This window comes from Mytilus galloprovincialis, chromosome 10 (genome assembly GCF_965363235.1).
Source record: "Mytilus galloprovincialis chromosome 10, xbMytGall1.hap1.1, whole genome shotgun sequence".
NCBI classification, from domain to species: domain Eukaryota; kingdom Metazoa; phylum Mollusca; class Bivalvia; order Mytilida; family Mytilidae; genus Mytilus; species Mytilus galloprovincialis.
Window position 1 is genome coordinate 57,627,743 of NC_134847.1, and position 12,580 is coordinate 57,640,322.

At 30.8% G+C, this 12,580-nt stretch overlaps 1 protein-coding gene across 3 annotated transcripts; it reads left to right on the plus strand.

Annotated features, from left to right (window-relative positions):
- Positions 1–229: 229 nt before the first annotated feature.
- On the plus strand, positions 230–9,667 carry LOC143047939 (baculoviral IAP repeat-containing protein 7-B-like). Of its 3 annotated transcripts, none has more exons than XM_076221301.1 (3): positions 230–373; positions 3,034–3,714; positions 4,314–9,667. In XM_076221301.1, exons 2-3 carry the CDS (start codon positions 3,069–3,071, stop codon positions 4,445–4,447), a joined length of 780 nt encoding a protein of 259 aa, XP_076077416.1. In that variant the 5' UTR covers positions 230–373; positions 3,034–3,068; the 3' UTR covers positions 4,448–9,667. The 3 variants fall into 3 exon arrangements, with proteins under 3 accessions (XP_076077416.1, XP_076077417.1, XP_076077415.1); XM_076221302.1 differs by having other exon boundaries at positions 233–373; positions 3,044–3,714; XM_076221300.1 differs by lacking the exon at positions 230–373 and adding an exon at positions 375–482.
- Positions 9,668–12,580: the final 2,913 nt, after the last annotated feature.

Genomic DNA, 12,580 nt, shown 5'->3' on the forward strand with positions numbered 1-12,580 from the left:
TAGATCAAAATACTGTCAAAAATCCAAACATACTATCCACACTAATCTGTGTCCACACTTGTATATATTGATATATAAACATGTACAGTTTGTGACGTAAAAATATAATATGTCTGCCCGGCTTTATATTGAAGATTGTAATTTGAGGTTTTATGTAGGAGAGTGTACATGTATTATCATTTAAATAATCTGCACAGTAATCAGATCTGACCAGCTGGTAATGTGCAATACAAAACAATATAGATAACCACTCGTACTGCATAGTTATTCACGAGAATCGCCGAGAATTTACGATTGCGAAAGTCCCCAATGCTAAAAATAACGCTTTGGAAATAACCTAGCCTTTCCGGCACTCCTGACATCGAGTAAGCAGGTATATAAAATATCTCTCGATATAAGTGAATTATTTTTAATGTTATTTATTTTCTTATGAGATTTTAAAACTTGAAAGGCCTTCATTTAACTTTCATGTTTAGATTCAGGTTTGTAATTACTAACTTTCGATTAGTTTAGCCTGAGGCGTAATTTATGTTCCTTCAGTACTGTCTCTGTGTACATCAAAGTGTTGTTCCTAAAGACATCAGTTCATGACTTTGTATCATGAAAATTTGTCCCAATTTTTGAAATATTGTTCAGAGTGGGACAAATTTCCACATGGAAATTTTGTCCTGTTGAAGGGAGATTATCCAAGGTTACATTCTTTTATCTGATGGCATATTGGCAAAATGTTGTTATGTCAGTATTCAAATAATCATATTTGTAATGTTCAACTTCCAGCTGCAGTTAAATCAACTTCATATTGTATATATGTTTGTTCATGCATTAATTTTATTTGTTGTTAAATTTATTGTACTATTATATATATATAAATGCCTCATGCTTAATAAGTGAAGTAACTTGAAAGTTTTAAAGATTCAACATGTTCAAAGTGAGACCATCTATTTCTAAAAGGAATGTCTTAAAAATGTTGTCTTATGGAAAGGAGGTTATAAACTATACATTTTCGAATGTTTTCAGGTTTTGGATAATGATAACATTTAAATTTTTTATTTGGGTAATTATTTCAAACATACCTGCACGACTATATTTTTAAATTAGCATTTTTTGGGTTAATTATTAAACTTTCATGAAAAATATTTAAAAAGAATTCCAGAAACATTTCCAAATATTTAGAACAATTTGACATTAGTCCAATCTAAACTATTCATTTTTACAGAAATTGATTCTCAACATGTTTCATTTGCTCTGAGACTACTATAAGTAGTCTCATATTTGCTCTAAATGTTAAAAGATGACATATTGTGGAAATTGCATGGCAATTTTAAATCAGTCAAGTTTATTTTTTTCTTGTTAATACTTCATCTGTTGATAAATGTGCATTAGTTATGAAGAGAACCATCTCTTAACATGCTTAATATCTGTCGCTAGTTCTGAATGATGTCCCCTTGATGACCTTTGCATTGTTGTGATGTGAAGTCCCTCATTGCTGTGCACTGGTCATGAGGAGAACTACTACAAAATGAGAAACTATATTTCTGGTTCTGTTATTTTCTGTTATAAATAAATTTTATATCTTAATTTTCTTTTTAAAGGAGTACGTCTGGTAAGGGCAGACTTTGGCCTCAAATTTCAAGTTCATCTGACGAAAGATTTTAGACACTTTTTAAACACTTAAGTGTCTATTTCAGTTGATTCAATTAGTTTATTTGAAAGATATAAACTGATTTACTCATTAAAAACGGTCCGATTCTAGCTTAAATATGAAATATCTATCAAATATGCCAAAAAATGTCACTTTTCAGATGGTTTTTGTCAAAAATGAAAGTGGCCGCATCCGTGTTCATCCTCAACCTTTATATATGATATGTATTATCATCAACAACTTACATTTCAATATTAGGAATGAACACAAATGCAGCCACTTTCATTTAAGACGGAAACCGTCTGTGTATTTTGGGGCCAAAAAGGGGTCTTACTGAACCTACTCTTTTTTTTCTTTTTTTTTTTTTTTACAAAACCCGACCTTATTTTATAACTTAACGATCATACTGTAATAGTTCCTACATTGCTCATATGATCACTTTTTTTCTAAGTGTATATTACAAATAACTTGTTTAATAATAATCATTGTATTATCTTGTCCGACAAAGTCCCATCATTGGTAAAATAAAATAATGGCTAATATCTATCATGTCATATACTGTGAACATTTTAGCCGAGACATATATAATACAATTGTAGCTTATATTTCTCTGGTTTTATGAAAAACTATTTGAATGATGTGCATTATTTATGTCAAATAATAAAAAAAAAATACTAATTGTGTAGTCCCTATAGAGAAACTTGTTGCTCAATAGGTGCAATTAATACTGTGATGTTAGGAAGCAGGAGGCCATATTTAGAGTTCAAACTCTCAACCTTAGGCAGGCCAATGATTGCTGTAGATGGGCTACTTAGACCATTTGGTCACTCCAATGATATGGACACTAAATTTCTAATCAAGGTTAAATTTGATTCAATAAAAAAAAAAATCTTTAAAGTATTGTTTGCCCTTCTCAACAGGTTAATGAAGACATCTATGCACAGAGCATTTAATTTGTGTCATACTTGGTCTGTACTCAACTGTCATTACTCTAAGCATGAAACTTTCTTTCTCATCAGTATTTTAACTAAGATCTCATACACATCAGGTACTTTATGCTAATTTTGAATAAAAATTGGAAAAAAATATTTAACATGTGATTTAATATGTGATTTGTACTTTGCACATGTGGAGCAGAATCTGCTTACCCTTCCGGAGCACCTGAGATCACCAGACACCCCTAGTTTTTGGTGGGGTTCGTGTTGCTTATTCTTTAGTTTTCTATGTTGGGTCATGTGTACTATTGTTTGTCTGTTTGTCTTTTTCATTTTTAGCCATGGAATTGTCAGTTTATTTTTGATTTATGAGTTTGACTGTCCCTCTGGTATCTTTTTCCCCTCTTTTACATGAAATCGAAAATACTCATTTTTTTATTTTTTTTATTTGCATAGTCATTGATAGTTGAAAAGATTGTAATCCATCCAGAATGCTTTCAACAATGAACACAACAATGAACAGACTGAATATACATGATCACCATAGGGGATATGATGAGGTACCACAACATCCCTTAGACCGATTAGAACCTCTGAGAAATAGTGAAACCAGAAGAAAAAACACTTTTAATAGCTGGCCTAAAGATGCTTTAATCGATTGTAAGGATTTATGTAAAGATGGATTTTACTACATGGGACAGAGTGACAAAGTTCAGTGTGCATATTGTGGGGGAGTATTAAGTGGGTGGAAGAGAGGTGATAATGTTCATGACCAACATAAAAGACATTTTGGGAAGTGTCCAATGGTAACAGATATTCAGATAGATGGAAGTGATGAGTATGATGACAGTGACCTTGAGACTGATGGTCAGGGATATGACAGCGATTATAACAAACACATAAACTCAATTCCAACAACAAACCAGCAAGTCGCCCCTAAAGATTTACATCAACCACATAATTTTGGAGATTTAAATCATGACATTAATGAAAGATCTATACCTGAAAGCATGGTACCAAAGGTTTACAATACAAAATATTCCTTGTACAGTCAACGAATGGAAAGTTATGAAAAATGGCCAAAAGATCATTTTTTAAAACCTGATGAACTTGCATCTGCAGGGCTATATTACAAAGGTTTGTTTGATTTATTACGGTTAAATATTATGATAACCTTTCCCTTGTTAAGATACTGGAATCATACTCACTACAGTCTGTCTGTTAAATGCTGTTTTAGTTTTCTCGTTTTCTTATACATGTTAAAAATGTTATATCAACTGTTTAAACTATTTTGTTGAAATTCTTTAAAGAGTACATGTATAACCATGATAATTGAATATCATAGAAGTATACCTGCTGTTTGATATGAGCCAAGGCTCTGTGTAGAAGGTCGTACTTTGACCTATAATGGTTTACTTTTAACTAATTGTGACTTGAATGAAGAGATCTCATTGGCAGCTCATACCACATCTTCTTATAATTATTCATAAATGTGTTAACAACTAGGCTCAAGATGATTTATGTGTTATTATTAAATTATGTCGTAAAATAGTTTTCTCTCAGATCATTAAATAAAAACATGTCAAATATATTTGTTCAAAATTTAGCATTTATTTCTTATGTTGTAAAAATGGTTCCTTATAAGATTCATTAATCAGTATGTACATGTAATTCATATTGAAATTGAGATTAATACAAAGTTTTAATGTTCTTATATAATGGTATTATGTTTTTAGATTCAGAGGATAAGTGCCAATGTTTCCTGTGTGGAGGCATACTAGCAGAATGGGATGAGGGAGATATACCAAAAGATGAGCACAAAAGATGGTTTCCAAAGTGTTATAACAGCATGAACAATGAGTCAGAGTGAAGAAATCTGTCACAACTAAGTCCTATTTATTTACAATATAACTAACTGTTGGATTCATAATTATTTCTGGGTAACCAATTTTCATGGATTTTGTAGGTTCATGTATATGTAAACTACCGTACCAATTACTTATGTTGTCTATTTACAAGTGTAAATTTTCTATAGGCATATATGGAGACTTACGTAAATACATGTATCAATCAGGGCTTCCAAAACGGTCATATGTCCGGTCATTTGTATAATGTCCGGTAAAGTCCGGCTGGGCAAAGCATGAAACGGTCATATACTTTTTAGGTTTCAAGGCTTTTTCGGTCATTTTAACATAATTCACGATCTTTTTGATACTATCAATATTTTTTTCTCAATTTAATCCTCGAAAATTTGTATCAACAAAAACTATGAATCCCCAGTAGCCAAGGTAGTACAAATGTATAATGTGATAATGATTATAAAAAATATTTTTAATTACTAAAAGGTTGACATTGTAAAGAATGCATTTTATTTTGATCGGTGTAGTACAAACAAAAATATACTAGTAAACGTCCCCCAATTATTACCTAAAGACAAATAAAATACATGTTTTCTGATCTTTGGTCGGGTTGTTGTCTCGTGGACATATTCCCCATTTCCATTCTCAAATTTATTGTGTATTTCTAAAATAACATGAATAAGCAAAACAGTGAACAAAAATTGTCCAAGAGAAATGCAGAAAATGCTCTTAATCTTTAGTATCACCAAACTCAAATATTATGTCCTTGCAAACAATTTTAAATGAGTGGATTTAAAATGATCACTAAGTCCTTTAATTCAACACGTACCAGTATTTAAGTACATGTAGCATTGCAGATAAAAATCAAGACTATATTTAGCTGTTGTAACATCTATAAGAAGACTTTCCCTTGTGGCACTAAAATTCATCCAGTGAAATATATTATGTTATATTCGCATCTCTTGCAAGTAGTTCTCTAAAATTTGTTTAATCAGATTATTTGATTGCAGTCTGTTCTGTGATAGGTAAGTACAAATAAAATCTTTAAGACTGGTGATAAGAGCATGCAGTCATTGGTTCCTATATAAGATCATGAATTAGAGTTGACTGAGGGATAGTTGTGAAATATTGAAACCCAAACCACTCATTTAACATATCAAGCAAGTCGTAACAGGGGTACCTTCATGACAAATAACGGTAAAAGTTCTAACCAAATGATGTTAACGGTAATTTTTGGTTTATGACTATAAAATGTACACTTTCTTTTAGACCATAAAAACATCGCCTGATTTTGACAAATCACGTGATTTTTTTCCCAAAATGACGTAGCGATTATTATTTGAGGCCTCTGACAAATCACGATCAGGATATTTTGACAAATCACAGTAAAATTTTAACCAATTTGATGCTAACGGTAGCTGAAATGACTGTTTGACACCTCATGTTAATGGGAATTAATACCCTCTTGTATGCATATGACTTTGCATTGCCTATAATTCGACAAAGAGCTTGTCACAACACACTTTATCGAATGCCTTCCATAAATACTAAAAGGAAGGTCAAGATATGTATTTCTAAAGTTCTTCTAAAAAAGTTTGTAAATTATCAAAGATAAAGAGATACCTCTATAAGTAACAAGATTGTAAACAGAAACTGGTTTTATTATTCCCAGTGAGTCTGCCATTCTGCTGGTATCAGTTCAGATATAAAGGTAAACAGATCAAATAAAGTTTCAACCAACATATCACTGCCATATTTTAGAAATTCTTAAATAATATTATCAAAGCAGTGTGCTCTTCTCTAGTTTAATCCGGCAACATAATGCCTTTATAATTGGGGAACTGTCACATCTAACAAGTTCTTTAATAGACATTGTAATAAGAAATTAAACAAGATGCCAAGCTTTATATTTTCTAAAGAGACTTGTGAATAAATCAAACATAAACAATTAACGATATGTCATCATTTCCTTAAATTAGAAAGAATGTAAAGATATGATAAAAGACAACCATTGATAAGATTACTGACATTGGACATGTTGGACATGAATATATTTGTCTTTGAGTGTCAGTTCATTAGTTGTATTTGATGGTTGTAGTGTGTTCTTATATGGTTGGGACTATATTAAATTTTACACTTCTGTCATAGAGGTTAAGTACATTTAGTGTGCCTAAGGGTCATCCATAATTGTCAACCATTTTCTAAAGTGTACAAAACATACACTTTTTCAGTTTTGGCTTAATAACTTTTTTGATCTGATCATCACTGATGAGTCTTGTGTAGACTAAATGCAGGTCTGGCGTATTAAATTATAATCCTGGTACCTTTGATAACTAATTTCAGACCCCCCATCCTCCCTCAAAAAGTGTATGTCAACCATTTTCCAAATTTCAAGACAAGAATCATTTATTCATAATGAAAAGAAGATTATATCAATTATAAATTTTTTTAATATAGAAATTTGCATTGAAAATGAACTGAAATACAAATGTATCTGACATATATTCCAAAAATTAATTAAAAAAAAAAGTGTATGGTAAACTTGTTGATTTTTTTTACCCCCTCCTCCCAAGTGTACATTTTTGTACACTTTGGAAAATGGATGACCCCTAAATGTATTCATCCTCTTTTTGTAATCTTAAGTGTTGAATCAGCATTTTATTCATTTCATTCTATGTTTAACCTGAAGAAATGTTGAGGCATTGAATATAAATGTGTAATTTGTTTAAATATTTTGATAGTTATTCATATTATATAAACATTGTAAACCTAGTCTTAAATTACTTTGAAAACTGCATAGATTTTGTTCTGTCTGTAGCTTAAACATGGTATTGCCTTTCTTCCATATTATAATATATTAACCTCAATTTTATATAAGGTAGGTTAATTTTTCTTCATTTAGTGCCAGCATTTCTTTAATTAAATCATTGTAATTTCCATCTCTGCTAGCAATGGTTTGAAGAGGAGGGGAATTAATTGTCACCCTTGGCTAGCAAAGATGAGTCCTTTCCAACTAATCTTTTCATTCTTATTATGTACATTTTTACAATCATATACATGTGATATGTCATGTGTTTGCTGATTATTTTATAAAAGTGATAATTATTTATGTTGATAATTGTGTCAGATCTTTGCCAAATTGTGAAAAGATTATGATTCATTATCATACAACATTAATGATTTGCAACATTAAAGTAAAGACAACACACAAATATTTTGGATGTAAATCTATTCATTATGGATGTATAATAGATATTATATCTATTCATTATGGAAGTATATCTATTCATTATGGATGTGTAGCTGTTCATTTTGGATGTATATCTATTCATTATGGATATTTCTTGAAAAAAAGTACTTTTGTATTAAGCTTTCACAACAGTTTAAAGCAATAGTTAATATGGTTAAAGAAAAATAAATGCTTGATCTGAAGTCGTAGTATTTCAGATTTATACTATGGGTTTTCAGATGAAGATGATATAGGTCAAAGTTTAGGACTTAAAGTATGAGCTCCTTAACATACTGCTTTCAAACAAATCTAGCATTGGATTTTCTCATCTTTTTTTTTTTTTTATCTTTATTAAAGATTTAGTCATGAAACCATAACTTAAATATAGCAAATATAAACTTCATTTGAAATTAATTTGTCTCTCATTTATAAAATCCTGAACATCAACAAATAAATTGGAATCATTTGATCAAGAAGATATCAATAATCTAGAATCATATAATCAAATTTTCTTTTAGATATACTTAGAAAGAATAGCTAAGCATTGGTAAATATTAAAGTTCCTGCATGTTCACTGTGGTCTATATTTGTGTAATTCAAAATTATATATTTACATACGTAACAAACTAAAGGAGGGTCATTGTAGTTATCCTAACTTTTATCAAGGATTTGTATAGTAACTATACACTATACAAATCCTTGCTTTTACAAATATCAAAGAATTCAATTGGTTGTTCAATGTCACATGCTGACTGTGTATATTTAATATTACAGTGTATACAATAGTTAATGTTATAAGATCTGTCAAATATTCAAAGTAAGTAAAAGATAAATAGCATATGATACTCATGGTTTTTATACGTAGTATCTGTCAGTGGGATATGCATATTACATAGTTCATTATTGACCTAATAGCAAGGTGTTCTTGAATTCCAAGATTTACAGAAAATGTATTGATCTTTTACCATAAAAGGTATTAAACATTTCTTTGAGTTGAAATTGCAAATATTGGATATAATTGTGGTTCTTTGATCTTATTTATTAGATATAATTGATCTGACCTGGGAATATTTCAACAAAATAACTGTTACACCCACATAATGCTATCTTTAAATTTATATAGAGATTCAAGCTACACATTTACAAAATTTGAAATAAAATACCGGTAAGTGTGTATATACACAGGCACTCGTCTCAGAAAAAAATGTTGTTATATAAAGGTATATAGGAAATTTTTTTCTGAGACGATTGCCTGCATGTGTGTATATACCTTATTAGGTCACAGGTGGATTGTGTAATATATTGGTTATGAGACATTCAAAACTAGTAAGCTTCAAGCAAAAAATATAGATAACATGCTCCAGGGGAAATCTTTGAAGTATTTCAGCACCAATTGTTTTCTTTCTCAAACTACAATTTCAAGATAAAGAAGTATTTGGTATCGTCATTTATATTTTTTTTCATTGTAATTAAACATAAGAATTGGTGAGTTTCAGTCAATATACATATAGTAGTGGGAGAGGCAAAAGGTTAGAAATAATAGAATTGGTCCATGGTACAACACCTATTTGTGAAAGGTACAACAGATATTTATGGAATACAGAAATCTAGAACTGCATATTTCATCGAATTAAAAAGTCTGTGGAAAAAGGTTAAATCCAAAGCACATAAAGATGACATGTTATGGAAATATTTGGCCTTTGAACCTTTCTTTATTTTGTGTTTTATCCTTCAATCACAACAAAACATGTACTTTGTCAGAAAATTTAGATACAAAATGGTTACAATATGTATAAAAGAAGATGAGGGATTAAGTTCTGTTGTTTCCTTTTAAGGATTTTCCCTGGGTATATCATGATGTGAAATATTATATTTAGTATTTGATCTTTAGACCTATTGATAACCTGAAAGGTATATATATATATATGTTAATTACTGAATTTGTTTTATTTATATTTTTTTCTGTTTTATTTTTTTGTTTTGATTAAATATATTAGATTAATATTTATTTTTCTTATTATTGCCATAATTTGACAAAACTAAATGGGAAAGGTTACATGTTCATTATAAGAATAACTAGATGTGTTATGATTGCCAATGAGACCAGAACCGATCAGAGTTCAAATGAAATGGACATAAGTAATTGCAGGCTACTGTTCATCTTTCAACAATGAGAAGAACTACACCGTATAGTTGGCTATGAAAGGCCCTGACATGAGATACATGATCACGAAAAAAAATAACTAATGGTAAATTTCTTTCCAAAACTATTTTCGAAAAATCATATATGGCATATATGAACCAAATACAACCACTTAACTACAGACTTCTGACATATTTGAGAGGGTTCATGTTCATTTCAGGATGTTGCTTAGTTGAATCCCTGAATTTACATCTTTTTATTTTTACCGAAAGGGTAAACTGAGTATTAAGTGACCCTCATGGACAACTCAAGCAGAAAATGCAAAATTCTACCAGTTTTTTACACTTTCGCTAAATTATGGTTTTGTATTTTGTACTTAAAACCACTTTGCTGTTTACGATTTAATGTTCTTGAGAAATGTATTTACCATATCTTAAATTGCAGACCTTTTGACATATGAAATACGTATTCAAAATTTTTTTGAGGTTACTTTGCAAATATTTGACATAATTGTGGTTCTTAGGTCTTATTTGTTTAATATAATGGTCTGACCTTTGAATATTTCAACACAACAACTGTCACACCCACATAATGCTATCTATATAATAATGTCATTCCATTTGAGACGACCTTGTTAATAAAAGCTATGTGTTGGAAGATTGCCATGCACAGTACATTTGATATTTTTTATCACTCCTGTGGTAAACATTAGTTTGTTTGTTTACACTGTTGTACCCTATTTTGACATTTTTATGCCCCACCTACGATAGTAGAGGGGCATTATGTTTTCTGGTCTGTGCGTCCGTTCGTCCGTCTGTTCGTTCGTTCGTTCGTCTGTTCGTTCGTCCGTCTGTCCCGCTTCAGGTTAAAGTTTTTGGTCAAGGTAGTTTTTGATGAAGTTGAAGTCCAATCAACTTGAAACTTAGTACACATGTTCCTTATGATATGATCTTTCTAATTTTAAAGCCAAATTAAACTTTTGACCCCAATTTCACGGTCCACTGAACATAGAAAATGAAAGTGCATGTTTCAGGTTAAAGTTTTTGGTCAAGGTAGTTTTTGATGAAGTTGAAGTCCAATCAACTTGAAACTTAGTACACATGTTCCTTATGATATGATCTTTCTAATTTTAAAGCCAAATTAAACTTTTGACCCCAATTTCACGGTCCACTGAACATAGAAAATGAAAGTGCATGTTTCAGGTTAAAGTTTTTGGTCAAGGTAGTTTTTGATGAAGTTGAAGTCCAATCAACTTGAAACTTAGTACAAATGTTCCCTATGATATTATCTTTCTAATTTTAATGCCTAATTATATTTTTATCCAATTTCACGGTCCATTGAACATGGAAAATGATAGTGGGAGTGGGGCATTTGTGTACTTTGGACACATTCTTGTTACCTATTATGTCTGTTTGTTTTGTTCACACATCGTTAACAATATAATGGAATTTCATGCGACTACAAGTGTGAAGTTTAGCTAGCTATAAAACTAGGTTTTATCCAACATTATGTACATAAAAAAATACCAGGAATATAACAGTTGTTATCTATGTTTTTATGTGTTTGAGCTTTTGATTTTTGTATTTTCCGTTTTGAATTTTCCTTGGAGTTCGTTATTTTTGTGATTTTATTTTTAAGTACCCTTTTAAATATTTCTACTTGTCCTTGGGATGACTTCCAAGAACACATTTTTATGACGTTGGCGGACGTCCTCCTCCGCAGACGTTTGGTTTTCGCACTATAACTTAAGTATAAGTAAATAGAAATCTATGAAATTTAAACACAAGGTTAATGTCCATAAAAGGAAGGTTGGGATTGATTTTGGGAGTTTGGTCCCAACAGTTTAGGAATTAGGGGCAAAAAAGGGCACAAATAAGCATTTTTCTTGGTCTTCGCACAATAACTTTAGTATAAGTAAACAGAAATCTATGAAATTTTAACATAAGGTTTTTGACCACAAAAGGAAGGTTGGGATTGATTTTGGGAGTTTTGGTCCCAACAGTGTAGGAATTAGCGGCCAAAAGTGTCCAAAATTAAACTTTGTTTGATTTCATCAAAAAATGAACTATTGGGGTTCTTTGATATGCCAAGTCTAACCGTGTATTTAGATTCTTAATTTTTATACGACCGCAAAAATTGAAAATTTTTTGGTCGTATATTGGTATCATGTTGCCGTCGTCGTCTGCATCGTAATCGTCGTCGTCGTCGTCCGAATTCTTTTAGTTTTCGCACTCTAACTTTAGTAAAAGTGAATAGAAATCTATGAAATTTTAACACAAGGTTTATGACCACAAAAGAAAGGTTGGGATTGATTTTGGGAGTTTTGGTCACAACATTTTAGGAATTAGGGGCCAAAAAGGGCCCAAATAAGCATTTTCTTGGTTTTTGCACTATAACTTTAGTTTGAGTAAATAGAAATCTATGAAATTTTGACAAAAGGTTTATGACCAGAAAAGGAAGGTTGAGATTGATTTTGGGAGTTTTGGTTCCAACAGTTTAGGAATTAGGGGTCAAAAAAGGGCCCAAATAAGCATTATTCTTGGTTTTCGCACAATAACTTTAGTATAAGTAAATAGAAATCAATGCAATTTTAAAATAAGGTCTATGACCACAAAAGGAAGGTTGGGATTGATTTTGGAAGTTGAATTCCCTACAGTTTAGGGGCCAAAAAGGGTCCAAATAAGCATTTTTCTTGGTTTTCGCACCATAACATTAGTTATAAGTAAATAGAAATCTATGAAATTTAAACACAAGGTTTATGACCATAAAAGG